Source organism: Somniosus microcephalus, chromosome 5, assembly GCF_052327205.1.
Source record: "Somniosus microcephalus isolate GS21.2 chromosome 5, FLI_Smic_1.0, whole genome shotgun sequence".
Classification (NCBI taxonomy): Eukaryota; Metazoa; Chordata; class Chondrichthyes; order Squaliformes; family Somniosidae; genus Somniosus; species Somniosus microcephalus.
Genome location: NC_140991.1, coordinates 60,540,200 through 60,554,739, shown reverse-complemented (window position 1 = coordinate 60,554,739; position 14,540 = coordinate 60,540,200). Strand labels below are relative to the sequence as shown.

The 14,540-nt window shown below is 45.7% G+C and overlaps 1 protein-coding gene across 1 annotated transcript in view; it reads left to right on the top strand.

Moving 5' to 3' along the window:
• mtpap (mitochondrial poly(A) polymerase) overlaps positions 1–7,255 on the top strand; it is a 136,558-nt gene extending 129,303 nt beyond the window's left edge. Inside the window, exon 9 of the mRNA XM_085987676.1 lies at positions 7,073–7,255. Coding sequence (XP_085843802.1) covers positions 7,073–7,240 — 168 coding nt within the window. The 3' untranslated portion in view covers positions 7,241–7,255. The remainder of the gene's footprint in view (positions 1–7,072) is intronic.
• Positions 7,256–14,540: the final 7,285 nt, after the last annotated feature.

The following is a 14,540-nucleotide window of genomic DNA, read 5'->3' as shown; positions in this document are numbered from 1 at the left end:
TTATGTGTAACCTGATCCACCAGGTGGTGCTGTGGCAATTGCTCTCCTGAGTTAAGTCTGATCTGTACTGGTTGTACTCTTTGTTTTTTGCTGCCTCATGGCAGAAGCTTTTATGTGCAAGTGTTGATTAAACCATGTTACGGAGTTAACCTGTGTCTGTCTCCATCTATGGCCAGCTCAAGATACCACATATGGCGACGAGAATAAAGGACGGAAAAGTTTTGGAGTATTCGGAAGAGGTGCTCGGGTTGGTTAGCAAACTAGTCGGAAAAGCACGAGGCTAGGCCGCGGGAGTCGAAACGGAGTTTGATTTTTTGGCTGAAGTGACCGGACTCCAAGGATGGCAGGAACGGTAGGCTCCGTGGCACCTTTTGACAGCAAGTCGCAGTCTTGGGAGGAGTATTGTGAAATACTGAGCCATTTCTTTATGGCAAACGAGGTGGACAGTGCTGAAAAGAAAAGGGCCATTTTACTGAGTTGTGTGGGAGCGCAAACCTATACACGGATGAGGAATCTGCTGAGCCCAGAGCGGCCAGGAGAAAAATCTTTTGACGAGTTGGTGAGTCTACTAAAGAATCATTTCAATCCGAAACCCAGTGAAATAGTACAGAGATGGAAATTCAATTCGAGGATTAGGAGTAGGGTTGCAAAATTCTGGGAATTTTTAAAAGAGGAAACTTTCCATGGGAATTTTTGGGAATTTATGGGAATTTTGAGTTTTTTTGCACACTGATGGTTTTTGTCTCTGACCCTTATATTATCTTTGTCGTCAAAATAGACATACTGTTCCATACAAATAAAAACAGGCTTTCAAAACTTTATTTAGGTTATAATTTTGAACTTTATTGAACCCCCACAAAAAAGACCGATCTAAAATAAAATAAAAAGAGCGTCAGCCTATTTAGCCTGTAATTTGTCTTTATTTTGTCCCTTTGAGTCTTCTACTCATGAGTCTTCTGAGTCTTCTACTCCTCATTGCTCCTCCTGATTCTCTGACTCTGGCTCTGACGTGTCCATTTCCTCCTCTGTGTCAGTGTCTAGCTGTGTGGTGGACACTTCTGTATCTGGCTCAATAAGTTGTAGGTTCGCCCGGATAGCCACCAGTTTCTCCACTCTCTTGTTAATCAGCCTGTTGCGCACCTTTGTATGCGTATTCCCAAAAAGTGACCAGTTTCGTTCAGAGGCCGCTGATGAAGGTGGGATTTGGAGTATTACCGATGCAATAGGTGACAGGGCCTCAGATGCACAAAGTCCCTTCCACCAGGTATGTGCACTGATATGCTTGCATGATTCCCATATCCCATTCCCATTCCAAAGACCTTGCTTGGTAGAGAACTTTGCCAGACTTCCCAGAACTTTGTCCACATCCAGATTGAGATGGTGTGAGAGGGTAGAAATCACACTGTAAGCGCTGTTGATCTGTTCTCCAGAAAGTATTGGTCTCCCAACATGCTTTGGGTCCAGCATGTATGTTGCAGCATGAATCGGCTTGACACAAAATTCTTGATGCGTCTGTATGAATTGAACAATTGCCTTCTCCTCTGCTTTGAGCAGCAGGGATGTGGGTAGGGCAATGCTGATTTGTTCTTTTAAATCAGTAAAAAGCCTGAGAACATCTGACAAGACAGCGTCATCTCCTTCAATCTGAGCAATTGCAGATGCTACTGGTGAGAGTAGTTTAAGGCTGCTAACCACTCTCTCCCAAAACACATCATCCAGCAGTATTTTCTTGATGGTGGTTTCCATATCCCCAGACTGGGATATTGCCATTTCTTGCAGCGACTCCTTACCCTCCAGAAGGCTGTTGTACATTATGACAACACCACCCCATCTAGTGTTGTTGGGCAGCTTCAGTGTGGTGTTCTTGTTCTTTGTCATTTGCTTGGAGTTGTAGGTTGCTGCAACTACCTGTTTTCCCCTGACATACTTAGCAACTTGCTTGGCTCTCTTGTACAGTGCTTCCATGGTTCTCAAACCCATGATGCCCTTGAGCAGGTTAAGCCCATGAGCTGCGCACCCAATAGACGTAATATGAGGGTAGGCCTCCTCCACTTGAGCCCAAGCAGCCTTCATATTCGCAGCATTGTCAGTAACTACTGCAAAGACCTTTTGTGATCCAAGATCGTTGGATAAATGCTGCTGCATCTTTGTGGCATTCTTTACATATGGCTTTCTACAGTGTTTGCACATGTACACAGTCTTTCCATCTTTAATGCCTGGGGTAAAATGCTTCCACACATCCGACGGTAAACGTGGCATTGTTCTTTGCAGAGAAATAAAGGGCATTCATCTCTGTGTCGAACTGCGGTCGATCAGCACGATTGCAACAGGGTGAGTACATTTTTGCTGATGCTCCATGTGATGGAAGCATGACCTGTACACACACGACGCTACATCACCAATAGTGTATTATTTTGTATATTTTAAATTGAAGGACAACAGAGTTCAACAAGTAACTGGTTTATTTGGTATAAAGTCTGATTTACTTACTGCAACATCACAACATCAGCAGAAAACAAAATGACTTCCCTCAGGACCCCTAACCTGGATCTTAAAAAAACTATAGCAGTCTTACAGATGCCTGCAGGCCAATCACAATTCGATATGCAAATATTACAAATAGAGGGAGCTAATCGCTCATCCACTCATCCAACCAATCAGGACACATTTGTTCACAGTCACACACAAAACTTATAATTATTAAAACAAGCCAAGTAAGAAGATAAACATATATTGATTAAGAAATTCCTTAATAATTAAGATTCCATCTCTGTTAGTAATTTTAAGAGAGGACCTGTGGGGAAAAAAAAGAAAGAAATACAAAAAAACAATATTATGCTAGCATTTGCTTTTTTGGGCAAAATTCCCAAGCTAAACTTCCCGTGGAAAATTTCCGGAAATTTACCGGAAACTTTCCACCCCTTTGCAACCCTAATTAGGAGGCTGGAAGAAAGCGTTACTGAGTATGTGGAGGAGCTTCAGAAGCTCGCACAGGACTGTAATTTTGGAAATACGCTCACAGTCATGTTAAGGGACAGACTAGTATGCGGAGTTAACGACGACAGTATACAGCAAAGGTTGCTGTCAGAAGAAGGATTAATGTTTGAGACGGCACTTAAAAAAGCACAAGCCATGGAGATGACTAACAAGGACATTAAGGACTTAAACAGTATGAGCAAGGAGAAATGGAGTAAACCAGTGGGAGGAGCTGTTTTCAAGATGGAAGCTGGCGCAAAAAGTCCACCAGTCGGGGTTGGGGATTGCTACCGATGTGGCGGGACAAGCCATTATGCAAAGGACTGCAGGTTTGCAAAGGCAAAGTGCCACAATTGTGGAAAAATAGGGCACTTAAAGAAAGTCTGTAAAAGGGCAGTGAGTGAGAGAAGCAGTGCTAAAGGGGCAAAGCATGCTAAAGGGGGGAGGGAGAAGTACACAAAGCGGGCAAATTACATACAAGAGGGGGAAGAGTCTAGTGAGTCTAGTGAGGAGGTTTTCACTATATACAGTATAGACACTTCAAGGCCCAACGTACCCCCTCTCACTCAGTATTTGATAGTGAACGGAGGTCAAGTAAAGTTTGAGATTGACACCGGATGTAGTGTAACCATAATGTCGCAGACTGAGTACGCCAAGCTACGGGGGGAAGCAAAATTATCAGAGCTAGGTACATGCCCCATTAGTCTCAAAACCTACACAGGACAGAAGGTGGACATTTTGGGGGCGGCCGAAGTACAAGTGGAACACAAAGGAGTCACCAAAGAGCTTACAGTGGTAGTGGTAGCAGGGTCAGGGCCAAACCTGTTAGGGCGAGGGTGGATCAGTGAGTTGAGTGTGGACTGGCAGGCAATGAATAAAATGGAGGACAGTACAGAGGCACTGCAAGAAGTGCTGATGAAGCATGAGTTAGTGTTCAAGGATGAACTGGGCACCTTAAGGGGAGCCACAGCCAAGATTCATGTAGCCAGTGATGCCACGCCTCGTTTCTTTAAACCAAGGTCGGTACCTTTTGCAATGAAAACCAAGGTTGAGGCGGAACTAGATCGCCTGCTAAAGGACAAAGTAATAGAACCAGTGAAATTTTCAGACTGGGCGGCACCAATAGTCCCGGTATTGAAGCCCGACGGTAACGTAAGGGTGTCTGGTGACTATAAGTTAACAGTGAACAGAGTATCATCACTGGAACAGTACCCCATTCCGAGAATGGAGGACATGTTAACATCGCTCGCTGGGGGAGAAAGATTCAGCAAACTGGACATGAGTCATGCGTATCAGCAGATATTGCTAGATGAAGAATCAAAAAAGTTTGTCACGGTGAACACGCACAAGGGGCTGTTCACGTATGCCAGGTTACCATTTGGTGTCAGTTCTAGCCCAGCAATATTCCAACGGACTATTCCGTTATGCAGGGCATTCCAAAGGTGGCCGTGTACTTAGATGATATTCTGCTAACAGGAAGTGATGATCAGGATCACTTAAAAACACTGGACAAAGTGCTACAGCGGCTGGAAGAGGCGGGGCTACGCCTGAAATGGAGTAAGTGTAGTTTCATGGAGAAGGAAGTTACATTCCTGGGACATCGGGTGGATGCCACAGGCCTCCATCCATTACCAGGGAAAGTGCGGGCAGTGCAGGATGCACCGGCACCCACCTCAGTGACTGAACTGAAAGCCTATCTAGGGCTCCTGAATTATTATAACCGGTTTCTTCCAAACTTATCGATGCTGCTGGCACCCCTGCACAAACTGCTGAGAAAGGAGGAGCCATGGCGTTGGGGGCCAGAGCAAGCGAAAGCGTTTCAGCAGTCAAAGGAGCTACTTCAGTCCAGCAGGGTGTTAGTGCATTATGACGAGAAGAAGGAGCTGATAATGTCCTGCGACGCATCACCCTATGGAGTGGGGGCAGTGTTGGCCCACCGCATGCCAGATGGAGCGGAAAGGCCCATCGGGTTTGTTTCACGCACGCTCACAGCTGCGGAAAAGAACTATTCACAGCTTGATAAAGAGGGGTTAGCCATTATATTTGGAGTAAAGAAATTCCATAAGTACATATATGGGAGGAAGTTTGTAATCAGTACTGACCACAAGCCTCTTATTAGCTTACTGAATGAGATGAAAGCGGTGCCTCAAATGGCATCACAGAGAATAATGAGATGGGCAGTAATGCTAAGAGCCTATGAATATGTGATCACGTACAGAGCCGGCAAGGAAAACAGGAACGCGGATGCTCTCAGCCGCCTGCCCCTCTCAAAATCTCCTCGCAGTACTTCCCCTGAGGAGCACGTCCTGATGCTGGATCAGGAGATCAGTCCCCTGATGACTTCAGCGCAAATCCAGGGCTGGACAGCCAAGGACCCCATTCTGTCAAGGGTCCGTGAGTATGTGTTGAAAGGCTGGCCAGATCACCGTGAGGGACCGGAGTTCGCGCCGTACAGACAGAGACAGCACGAGCTCAGTGTCCAAGATGGATGTGTGCTATGGGGAGCACGCATCATAGTCCCAGAGCGGGGACGCTCTACTTTGATGGAACAGTTGCATCAATCGCACCCAGGAATGACTAGAATGAAAGGACTGTGGTGGCCTAACTTGGATGCTGAAATTGAGTCAAAGGTAAAGTCATGCACTATATGTCAGGAACAGAGGAAAGCACCTGCCGGGGCACCACTCCATCCCTGGGAGTGGCCCAGCAAACCCTGGAGGAGAATTCACATAGACTATGCGGGACCTTTTATGGGCAAAATGTTTTTGGTGCTGGTTGACGCTCACTCAAAGTGGATCGACGTTTATCCAGTGAGCTCTGCAATGACTGATGCCACACTGAATTGTCTCAGGAACAGCTTCAGCACGCATGGTATTCCAGAAATGATTGTATCCAACAATGCACAGTGTTTTGTTAGTGAAGGGAGCAAAGAATTCATGGTAAGGAATGGAATCACACATGTCACCTCGGCTCCATATCACCCAGCCTCAAATGGGTTAGCCGAGTGAGCCGTGCAGACTTTTAAGGAGCTCATGAGGAAGAGCTCAGGTGACACCCTGGAGACCAAGCTCAATAGAGCCTTGTTTAATTATCGTATAACACCCCAAGCTACCACGAGGCTTTCTCCGGCTGAGTTGATGATGGGGAGAAAGTTGCGGTGCACGTTAGACCTGATACACCCAGATCTCAAAAGCAAGGTTGAGACAAAACAAACAAACCAAAAAGCGTACCATGACAAACATACTAAAGCTCGCCATTTCGCCATAGGGGACTCTGTGTACACCCGGAACTTCGGTTATGGACCTAAATGGATATCAGGACTAATCCAGGACATTACAGGACCTGTGTCGTACTCCGTGTTACTAGGGGATGGTCGAGCGGTTTGTCGGCATGTGGATCAGCTTTTCAGCTGGCAGCAGGGGGAACTGCCTCAGATGGAACAAAGGGCAGTAGAGGAGGCTGTTCCAGGACCCAGCACGGCTTATAAGGTGCCAGTGGACACTGGTACTGCCAGGCCACAGCGGGACAGAGTAAAACCAACATCAGAGACTACTCCAATCTCAAGTGCGAATGAATCTGAGAATCCACCACAAGTGGAATTAAGACGTTCACAAAGGATTTGCAAGCAACCAGAAAGACTTATACAAACCTGTTAAATTAGTCAGGGGTTAACCATGGTTAGAGCATACTGGTTAGTTAAAACGTAGCACCTAGTAAGGGTTATTGTTTAAGAATTGCATACGGCAATCTTAAGGGGGGAGGAGTGTAGTAACCTGGGAGGTTATGTGTAATCTGATCCACCAGGTGGTGCTGTGGCAATTGCTCTCCTGAGTTAAGTCTGATCTGTACTGGTTGTACTCTTTGTTTTTTGCTGCCTCATGGCAGAAGCTTTTATGTGCAAGTGTTGATTAAACCATGTTACGGAGTTAACCTGTGTCTGTCTCCATCTATGGCCAGCTCAAGATACCACAGACACGATGGGCTGAATGACTTCCTTCTTTGCTTGTATGATTTTATGATCAGCTGTATGATGCCATTGGGAAGACAATCCCCAATTGCTAGTACCCTTCACCTAATTCACTCAGTCTTGTTGCAGGAGAAACCTGCGCACAATGTCTTCGACAGCCACGGAACCAGAGAAGGCATCTCCAACATTAAAGACCTCAGCCCAGACCAGGAGCAGGCCATTGAGCTGCTGGGGAGGTTCTCTGCACTGGATGTGAGAGGTGGCGAGGTCACTGGCACACTGCCAGTGGCAGGTTAGTAGATACACATTTGCACAATTGCCATGGCAACTCTGTGGAGCAGGACACAGGCATAAGCTTTCATATCCTTCTTTATCTCCTTACTGTCAAGGGGATTATATTTACCCTTCTTCGCGTGTACCCTCCTTTCCTGCAAATCCATCATAACTTCACGTTATGATCCCCCTTGTAACTTAATGCATTGCGAGCAAGAAATTTAAGGCACCAATGTTACTGATTTTTTTTTAATACATTTGATTTGCTCTGTAGAGGCCGAATCTGTGCTACAATAAAATATCTTAAGCATATGTACACATCCTAATATGTTGATAAAAGTGTAGAACAATATTATCTGTAATAATACTGTCATACAAGACTACACAAGCTATTTAGCCAGACCCAGTGATTTTCATGTGTAATAAAAGTACTGATTCATCTTTAGACTACTGGGATTTAAAAGTTTGTAATACATAGTGCGATATGGAGAGATCAGAGAAAATGAACAAAATGGCTTGAAAATTAGGATATATTAAATCCATAGCTACCATGTCATAATGAGGACAAGCAGAGTAACTTAATTATTGTAATGGTTACAACATTCTCAATAACCCACACATTCATTTCTGATGGTTTCATTGTTAGCAACACCGTAAAACATTTCTTAGAAACACACAGCATTGTTTTTCTTGGCCTGCTTCTTGAGTTCACACTGCCTCCAATTCTAACACATTGGGGGCAAAATTGGACCTTGTTTCGCCCAGCTATATCTCGTGCCCAAGGGCCCCTAATATACATCTGATGCCATATTGACTCGGGCAATATTCAGGCGCCTCTGGCAGCTGCCTCAAACAGGCATTATGCCCCTTGCATATGCCAATGAGGGGCCCAACGCCTGTTAAGAACCCATCTCCAAAATTCATCAAAAACTGGGCTCAGTGGTGGCCTTAACCAGCGATCCTTAAAGGGACCGCTGAAGCCGCCGAAGACAAAGTTTTAGCACTCAACTATGGGCGTTGTTAACTTACCAGAATGTGAAACCAGGAGAAACAGGGGTTTTCCTCCTGGCTCCACAGCAATACTGCAGGCAGTGACCATCAGGTCGGTCCATGGGGTGGGGAGGGGGCAAACAAGAGTGGGGTGAGTGCAAGCTGGCAACACGCCATAGTTCAGCGTTAACCAAATCCTCCCCCTTTATTTACCAGTCCCTCAAAACTGTGGCACCTCTTAACTTCCCTCAGGCTCCCCTTCCTTTTACAATTTGCAGGCTTTTTAAAACCCTCCGCTAATTATTGCTTCTCAATTTGACTCATCTTCTGTCCTACTCTTTTCAGCTTTGATGGAGTCCTGAATTATGGCTCTTGGCCCTTCGCCTGTGTTTCTCAATTGACACGTAGCCCAAACTAGCACCCCAGAGTGTGGTTACACCCTGTCAAATCTTCCCACTTTTTCTCTGTCGTTCATTTATTACCATTCCTCTATTAATACAGTGTTTGGCATGCTTTCATGACCACCTACACATTTAAATCACCCATGGTACATCTCGGCCTTTCCCTCCTGCCAGCATATATCACTAGCACAATCCGACTCGAGATCCCTATTTTCACAGTGCTCAGCAGTGGGCGTTTGATATGACTGTATGACTGCACTATCTATATTATTTACTAAGGGTCAGAGAGCAATCATTGTGCACGTTGTCACCCCTAATAAGTACTTACTCTTGGCTCACTGACTAAGCAGTTTAGCAACGTTTCCATTTTGGTTTGAACTTTTCTTGAATAACAGCCATGACGGCTGGCTTATGACAGTTTGAAGCTCAGTTCATGTCCTTGTAGAAATAGCAGACAGATTATCTTGGATCTGACATGAGATATAAATCAGTTCTTTGCAAAAGAATGTTAATCCAAAATCATACATTTATGCAGAAGGGAATATAACAATTTCCAGACATGTTGTTTACATGAGTCACCGCATTCAATACTAAAGTTGAAATCTCTGCCTTACACTCAAAATCATCAATAAACCTGTCTCCAGCAACCTATTTCTGTTCTTCTGGTTGCTGTATTTTCACTGAGCTGATTTTTTTCAGAAGGACGAGGATGAACATTAATTAGAAGCCGGTCTAAAATTTATTTTGAGCCCTGTAACGTTCATTGCTTTACCACATTCCTATCAAACCATTTTCTTAAAGAAATAAAGCAAATTAATTTTTTTTTAGTCTATATCGCTTCCCCCACCCCTTATTTTTAATGACACTATGGGTGTGATTTTCCAGTAGCGCTCAAAACAGGTGTGAAGTTGGCAGTACGACCGATCCACCAGCGTGAGATCCGAGCCATTTCGAGGCTCGGGCCTCATTAACAGGCCGCCAGCGAGCTGCAGGCGCCAAGTGGGTGCCTCACTGCAGTTCACCAGTTCTGAAAGGGCAGGAAATCGGCTGACTCTCAGTGAATTGGCCAGCAGGTTGGGCCTAGGGGGGGAAGCACCGGCAGTGACCCAGAGTTTTTTTGGGAGCCCAGGTGGAGCATTGAAAAAAATGTAATAGCTTCCCGGGCTGTTTTTTGACCTCAGTGTCCTTTAAGGCTGTTCAGTGCCTGGTACAACTGGGTGCCCATTCCTCCCATTTGTAGCTGAAAATTGCAATCAGGGATAGGAGCCCTATTTGCATATTTAAGCCGCCTCCCACCTGCTTCAGATGGGTGTGCTGCTCACCCATTTACAGGCCCACCTGAAAACTGCAACAGGCAGGCCCTGGACAGCTGAGGTGTCCCACCTCTCTAATTTATAATTGCAGGCTGCTCGTTTTTCAGACAAGAAACGGGTGGCTGGCAGTGGAGAATTGCCCTCTGTACATCAAGAGCAGTTGTCAACATAGCTCGCTGATTATTAAGGAAGAGATCTGAAGAATCAGGCTGGTCTTTGTCAACTTTCCTTCCGTAGAGCTACAGCACTTTGCCTCCTTTTGGTGTTCAGTGGCCTGGATGAAAGCTGGCGATGTTCACCCGAGCAAGGCAAGAGAGCTGGAGTTTCAGGCAACTCTGGACTTACGATATTCTTGGGAGTCAAGCACTCCCACTGCTCAAACTTCCAGGCCACCCTGGTTAGTCTATTTTATTTGAGCTCTATCCAAATTGGGGTTACAGAGATAAAGGGCAAATATTAATACCACCACATAACAATGTCTTAAAAGAAAACACATCAAAGATGCTTCTTAGGTCCTAGATTTCTATCATTTTATCCAGTGTATCTAGTGTAAATGAAATTAGATTGTGGGTGATCAAAAAGGAGCATTCTAAGTATAGCAACATACGTGCCTGCATAATGAATCTGTCGAACTCTGCTCTTGAACACTACACCCATTCATTTGTCATTGCATTGAGATCAGGGAGTACTCAAGAGTACTCGCTTGAAAAGGATGTTCAAATGACATCACACGTAAATGCAGGCTCTGAGCTCAGTCTCCAAAGGATGTTGAGTCACTGACAGGCGTGAGTCTGGAGTCCACAGCCCCTCTGCCTCCAAAGGAGTACAGACTGCTGCCCTGTTGGCAGTGGGAGACTCATTAGACAGGACCCTCTGTACTGGCTTTCAGTCACTTGGGGGCGGAATGCAGGCTGCTGCCTTTCAGAGATTTCAGGATCTGATAGTTGCCGTTGGACCAGCCATTCCGCTAATCAGTGGACAAAAATAACCAGGGCCCAGGGCAATGATGATGGCCGGGGGTGACCTCCATGAGACTGCCATTTCTCAGACAGCAGCACATGTCAGACATTCTGCCTCTCCCCTCCCGCAACTGGCCGATAGGAGGCGAGACCAGTCTACCCATGCAGAACGTCAAGAAAATGCTGCCACAGCAGGTTCTTCCCAGGATTAAGCTGCCATGAGCAGAGGGTCACCTCAATCCAATGAGCTTTTTGTATCAGAAGAACAGTCAACCACCTCTTGTGACATTGGCCCGGAGGTTGCATCTCGGAGAAGCACTAGAATAAGAAAAATAAAATCAACATCTAGCCTCGTTAACGTAGTAAAACATCCCATGGTGCTTCACAGGAGCGTTATCAGTCAAATTTGACACCAAGTCACATAAGGAGCTATTAGGACAGGTGCTTGGTCAAAGAGGTAGGTTTTAAGGAGCGTCTTAAAGGAGGAGAGAGAGGCGGAGAGGTTTAGGGAGAGAATTCCAGAGATTAGCAGAAGGCACGGCCGCCAATGGTGGAGCAAAGGAAATCAGAGATGCACAAGAGGCCAGAATTGGAGGAATGCAGAGCTCTCGGAGGGTTGTAGACAATGTTCCCTGTAATTTTTATTGGTGCCGTGCAGCCCCTTTAAGGGGCTGTGTGGGCTATTCAAAATACCGCGCATGCGCGGTTTTTGCATTGAAAAGCCGGCAAGCCGGCTGTGTGGTGTCCCTGGAGCGCTGCGTAGCCACGCGGCCGCACAGCTTACAGGGAACATTGGTTGTAGGGCTGGAGGAGATTACAGAGATAGGGAGGGTGCAAGGCCATGGAGAGATCACATCTATACACCCTGGGAAAGTACAATCCGCAAGAGTAGGATGAAATTAGTTGCAATAAAAGAAGGTGCACTTATCTTGTGTTTATGTGTTTATGGAGATTACAAAGCCTTGCAGGGTCAGGTAGGGGCAAAGAGGTAGATCTTGACTTTGAGCGATAGTGTAAAGCGGATGATAGCCAGTCGGCAGCCCATTTACAACTTTCCCGATTTCTATTTCCAAGGCTGTGCTTGTAAGGCCTGGTGAACCGTAGGCTCTGGTGAACATTGCCGCGGGCACAGTTATGATGGGAATGGGGCGGTAAGTCATTGCCCACCATTTTCCTGGAGCTACTGCCCTGTTTCCAAGTGGAAGGACTGACAATTCAGCTCTAAATCACCAGCTGCCCCCCCACTCAGCTCCAGTACTCCCACGCCCCACAGGAGTTGCATTCAGCCAATGACTTAAAGCTACTTACACAATGACATCACCACACAAATAAAGATGTTTGCCCACATAGGCGCATAACATTTGAAACAAACAGATCAACACTATTTTATGCCAGACTTGACTATGCCAAGGAACTAGTGCCAGTTCATTCATTAACTGCTGCCTTGCTTCAAATAGTTCCTATGCAGCTTGGTCACATATGCCCCACTGATCTGTTTTTTGAGTCAATATGGCCTCCAGCTGACCCCAGATTAAGCTTCTTTACCCAAGTATACAATAATAATCGCTCTAAGTTACTATTATCCATGGCTGTATTTCTCAAGTGCTGTATCAAAGGAGGAAACAGTCTTTTCCAAAACTTAAAGATAAGAAGATTGGCCACCAGAAAGACCATGAAAAACACACCCTTCATGATACGAAATGCCCAAAGGTCCTACACAACCCAGAGGTAAATATCACTCATTCTTGATGTTTCAATACAGATCAACTGTGAAAGCAGGGCCTCATGTTCCTACAGACTTTTAAACAGGAAGAGGCAGAAAATTTACAATAGAGATAAGTGTCTTATAACAGCCAAGTCTCAATATTTCTAAACATTTGTGTTGGCCATTCCTCTTATTGTGAAAGAGAGTTCACCACATTTTGGATTGTTGAACAATTAATGGATGTTAGACTAGATCATGTGAGACAGGTTTACTTTACCCTGGAGATGATGTACTTTTGCAATAGTAATGCTCTTCAGTACAATAGAACATTTGATCTAAACCTAAATAAGGAGCTAACTGTTGCAAAGCTGCTATCTGAGGCAAGATAGATCATCAATTGGTAATAACCAGCACTAGTGTAGACACAGTAAAGTGCCACCAATGCCAAGACAACAGCAGAGTTCCAATTCTCTCTTACTGATGCTCAGCAGGTTTGATCAATTTCAAGTTCTTCATATTCATTTTCAAATCCCTTCATGGCCTGACTTGGAACGAGCCTTTGGCCTCTGAGCCAGAAGGTGCAGAGTTTGAACCCCATTCCAGACAGTCCTGGCGAGTGGAGTCGAAGCACCAGCTCTGAATTCTGGGTTGACATCCAGCAGGATACTCGCGTCCAGTGGGTGTGGATGGTCCTCCCTCATTGTATGGGTTGTGGGAGCCCATAAAACCCTCCCGCCGTATAGGACTAACCACCCTATCGGCTGGTCTAAAGATGGTTATGGCCATGGAAGGAGCGTTCACGTCGTGGCCTGTCAGACTGTTAATCAGCCTGCGGATCCTCCCACTACTTCACACTGTTCTCCAAGGGGAGAGTGAGAAGATACAAAATGATCACGATGATGGCCTGACTTCACCTCATCTCAGAATTTTTCTCCAGCAACACATCTCTGCATGTATCCCAACTGTAGATTACTGCTAGTTCTCCACTCCCTCTGCTTCACCATCAGAGGCACTTCCTTCAGTCATAGAATTATAGAATCATAGAAATTTATGGCACAGGAGGAGGCCATTCGGCCCATTGTGTCTGTGCTGGATGAAAAAGAGCTATCCAGCCTAATCCCACTTTCCAGCTCTTGGTCTGTAGCCTTGTAGGTTACAGCACTTCAAGTGCATATCCAAGTACTTTTTAAATGCGATGAGGGTTTCTGCCTCTATCACCCTTTCAGGCAGTGAGTTCCAGACCCCACCACCCTCTGGGTGAAAAACATTCTCCTCAACTCCTCTAATCCTTCTACCAATTACATTAAATCTATGCCCCTGGTTATTGACCTCTCTGCTAAGGGAAATAGATCCTTCCTATCCACTCTATCTAGGCTCCTCATCATTTTATACACCTCAATTAAGTCTCCTCTCAGCCTTCTCTGTTCCAAAGAAAACAACCCCAGCCTATTCCATATGCCTTTTTAACCACCTTATCTACCTGTCCTGCTGCCTTCAGGGATCTATGTACATGCACACCAAGGTCCCTCTGATCCTCTGTCCTTCCTAGGGTCCTACCATTCATTGTGTATTCCCTTGCCTTGTTAGTCCTCCCAAAATGCATTACCTCACACTTTTCCATTTGCCACTGTTCTGCCCATCTGACCAACCTGTCTATATCATCCTGTAGCCTGAGGCTTCCCTCCTCGCTATTTACCACGCCACCAATTTTTGTGTCATCTGCGAACTTACTGATCATACCTCCTACATTCATATCTAAATCATTAATGTACACTACAAACAGCAAGGGATCCAGCACCGATCCCTGCGGTACACCACTGGACATAGGCTTCCAGTCACAAAAACAACCTTCGACCATCACCCTCTGCCTCCTGCCACTAAGCCAATTTTGGATCCAATGTGCCAAATTGCCCTGGATCCCATGGGCTCTTACCTTCTTGACCAGTCTCCCATGCG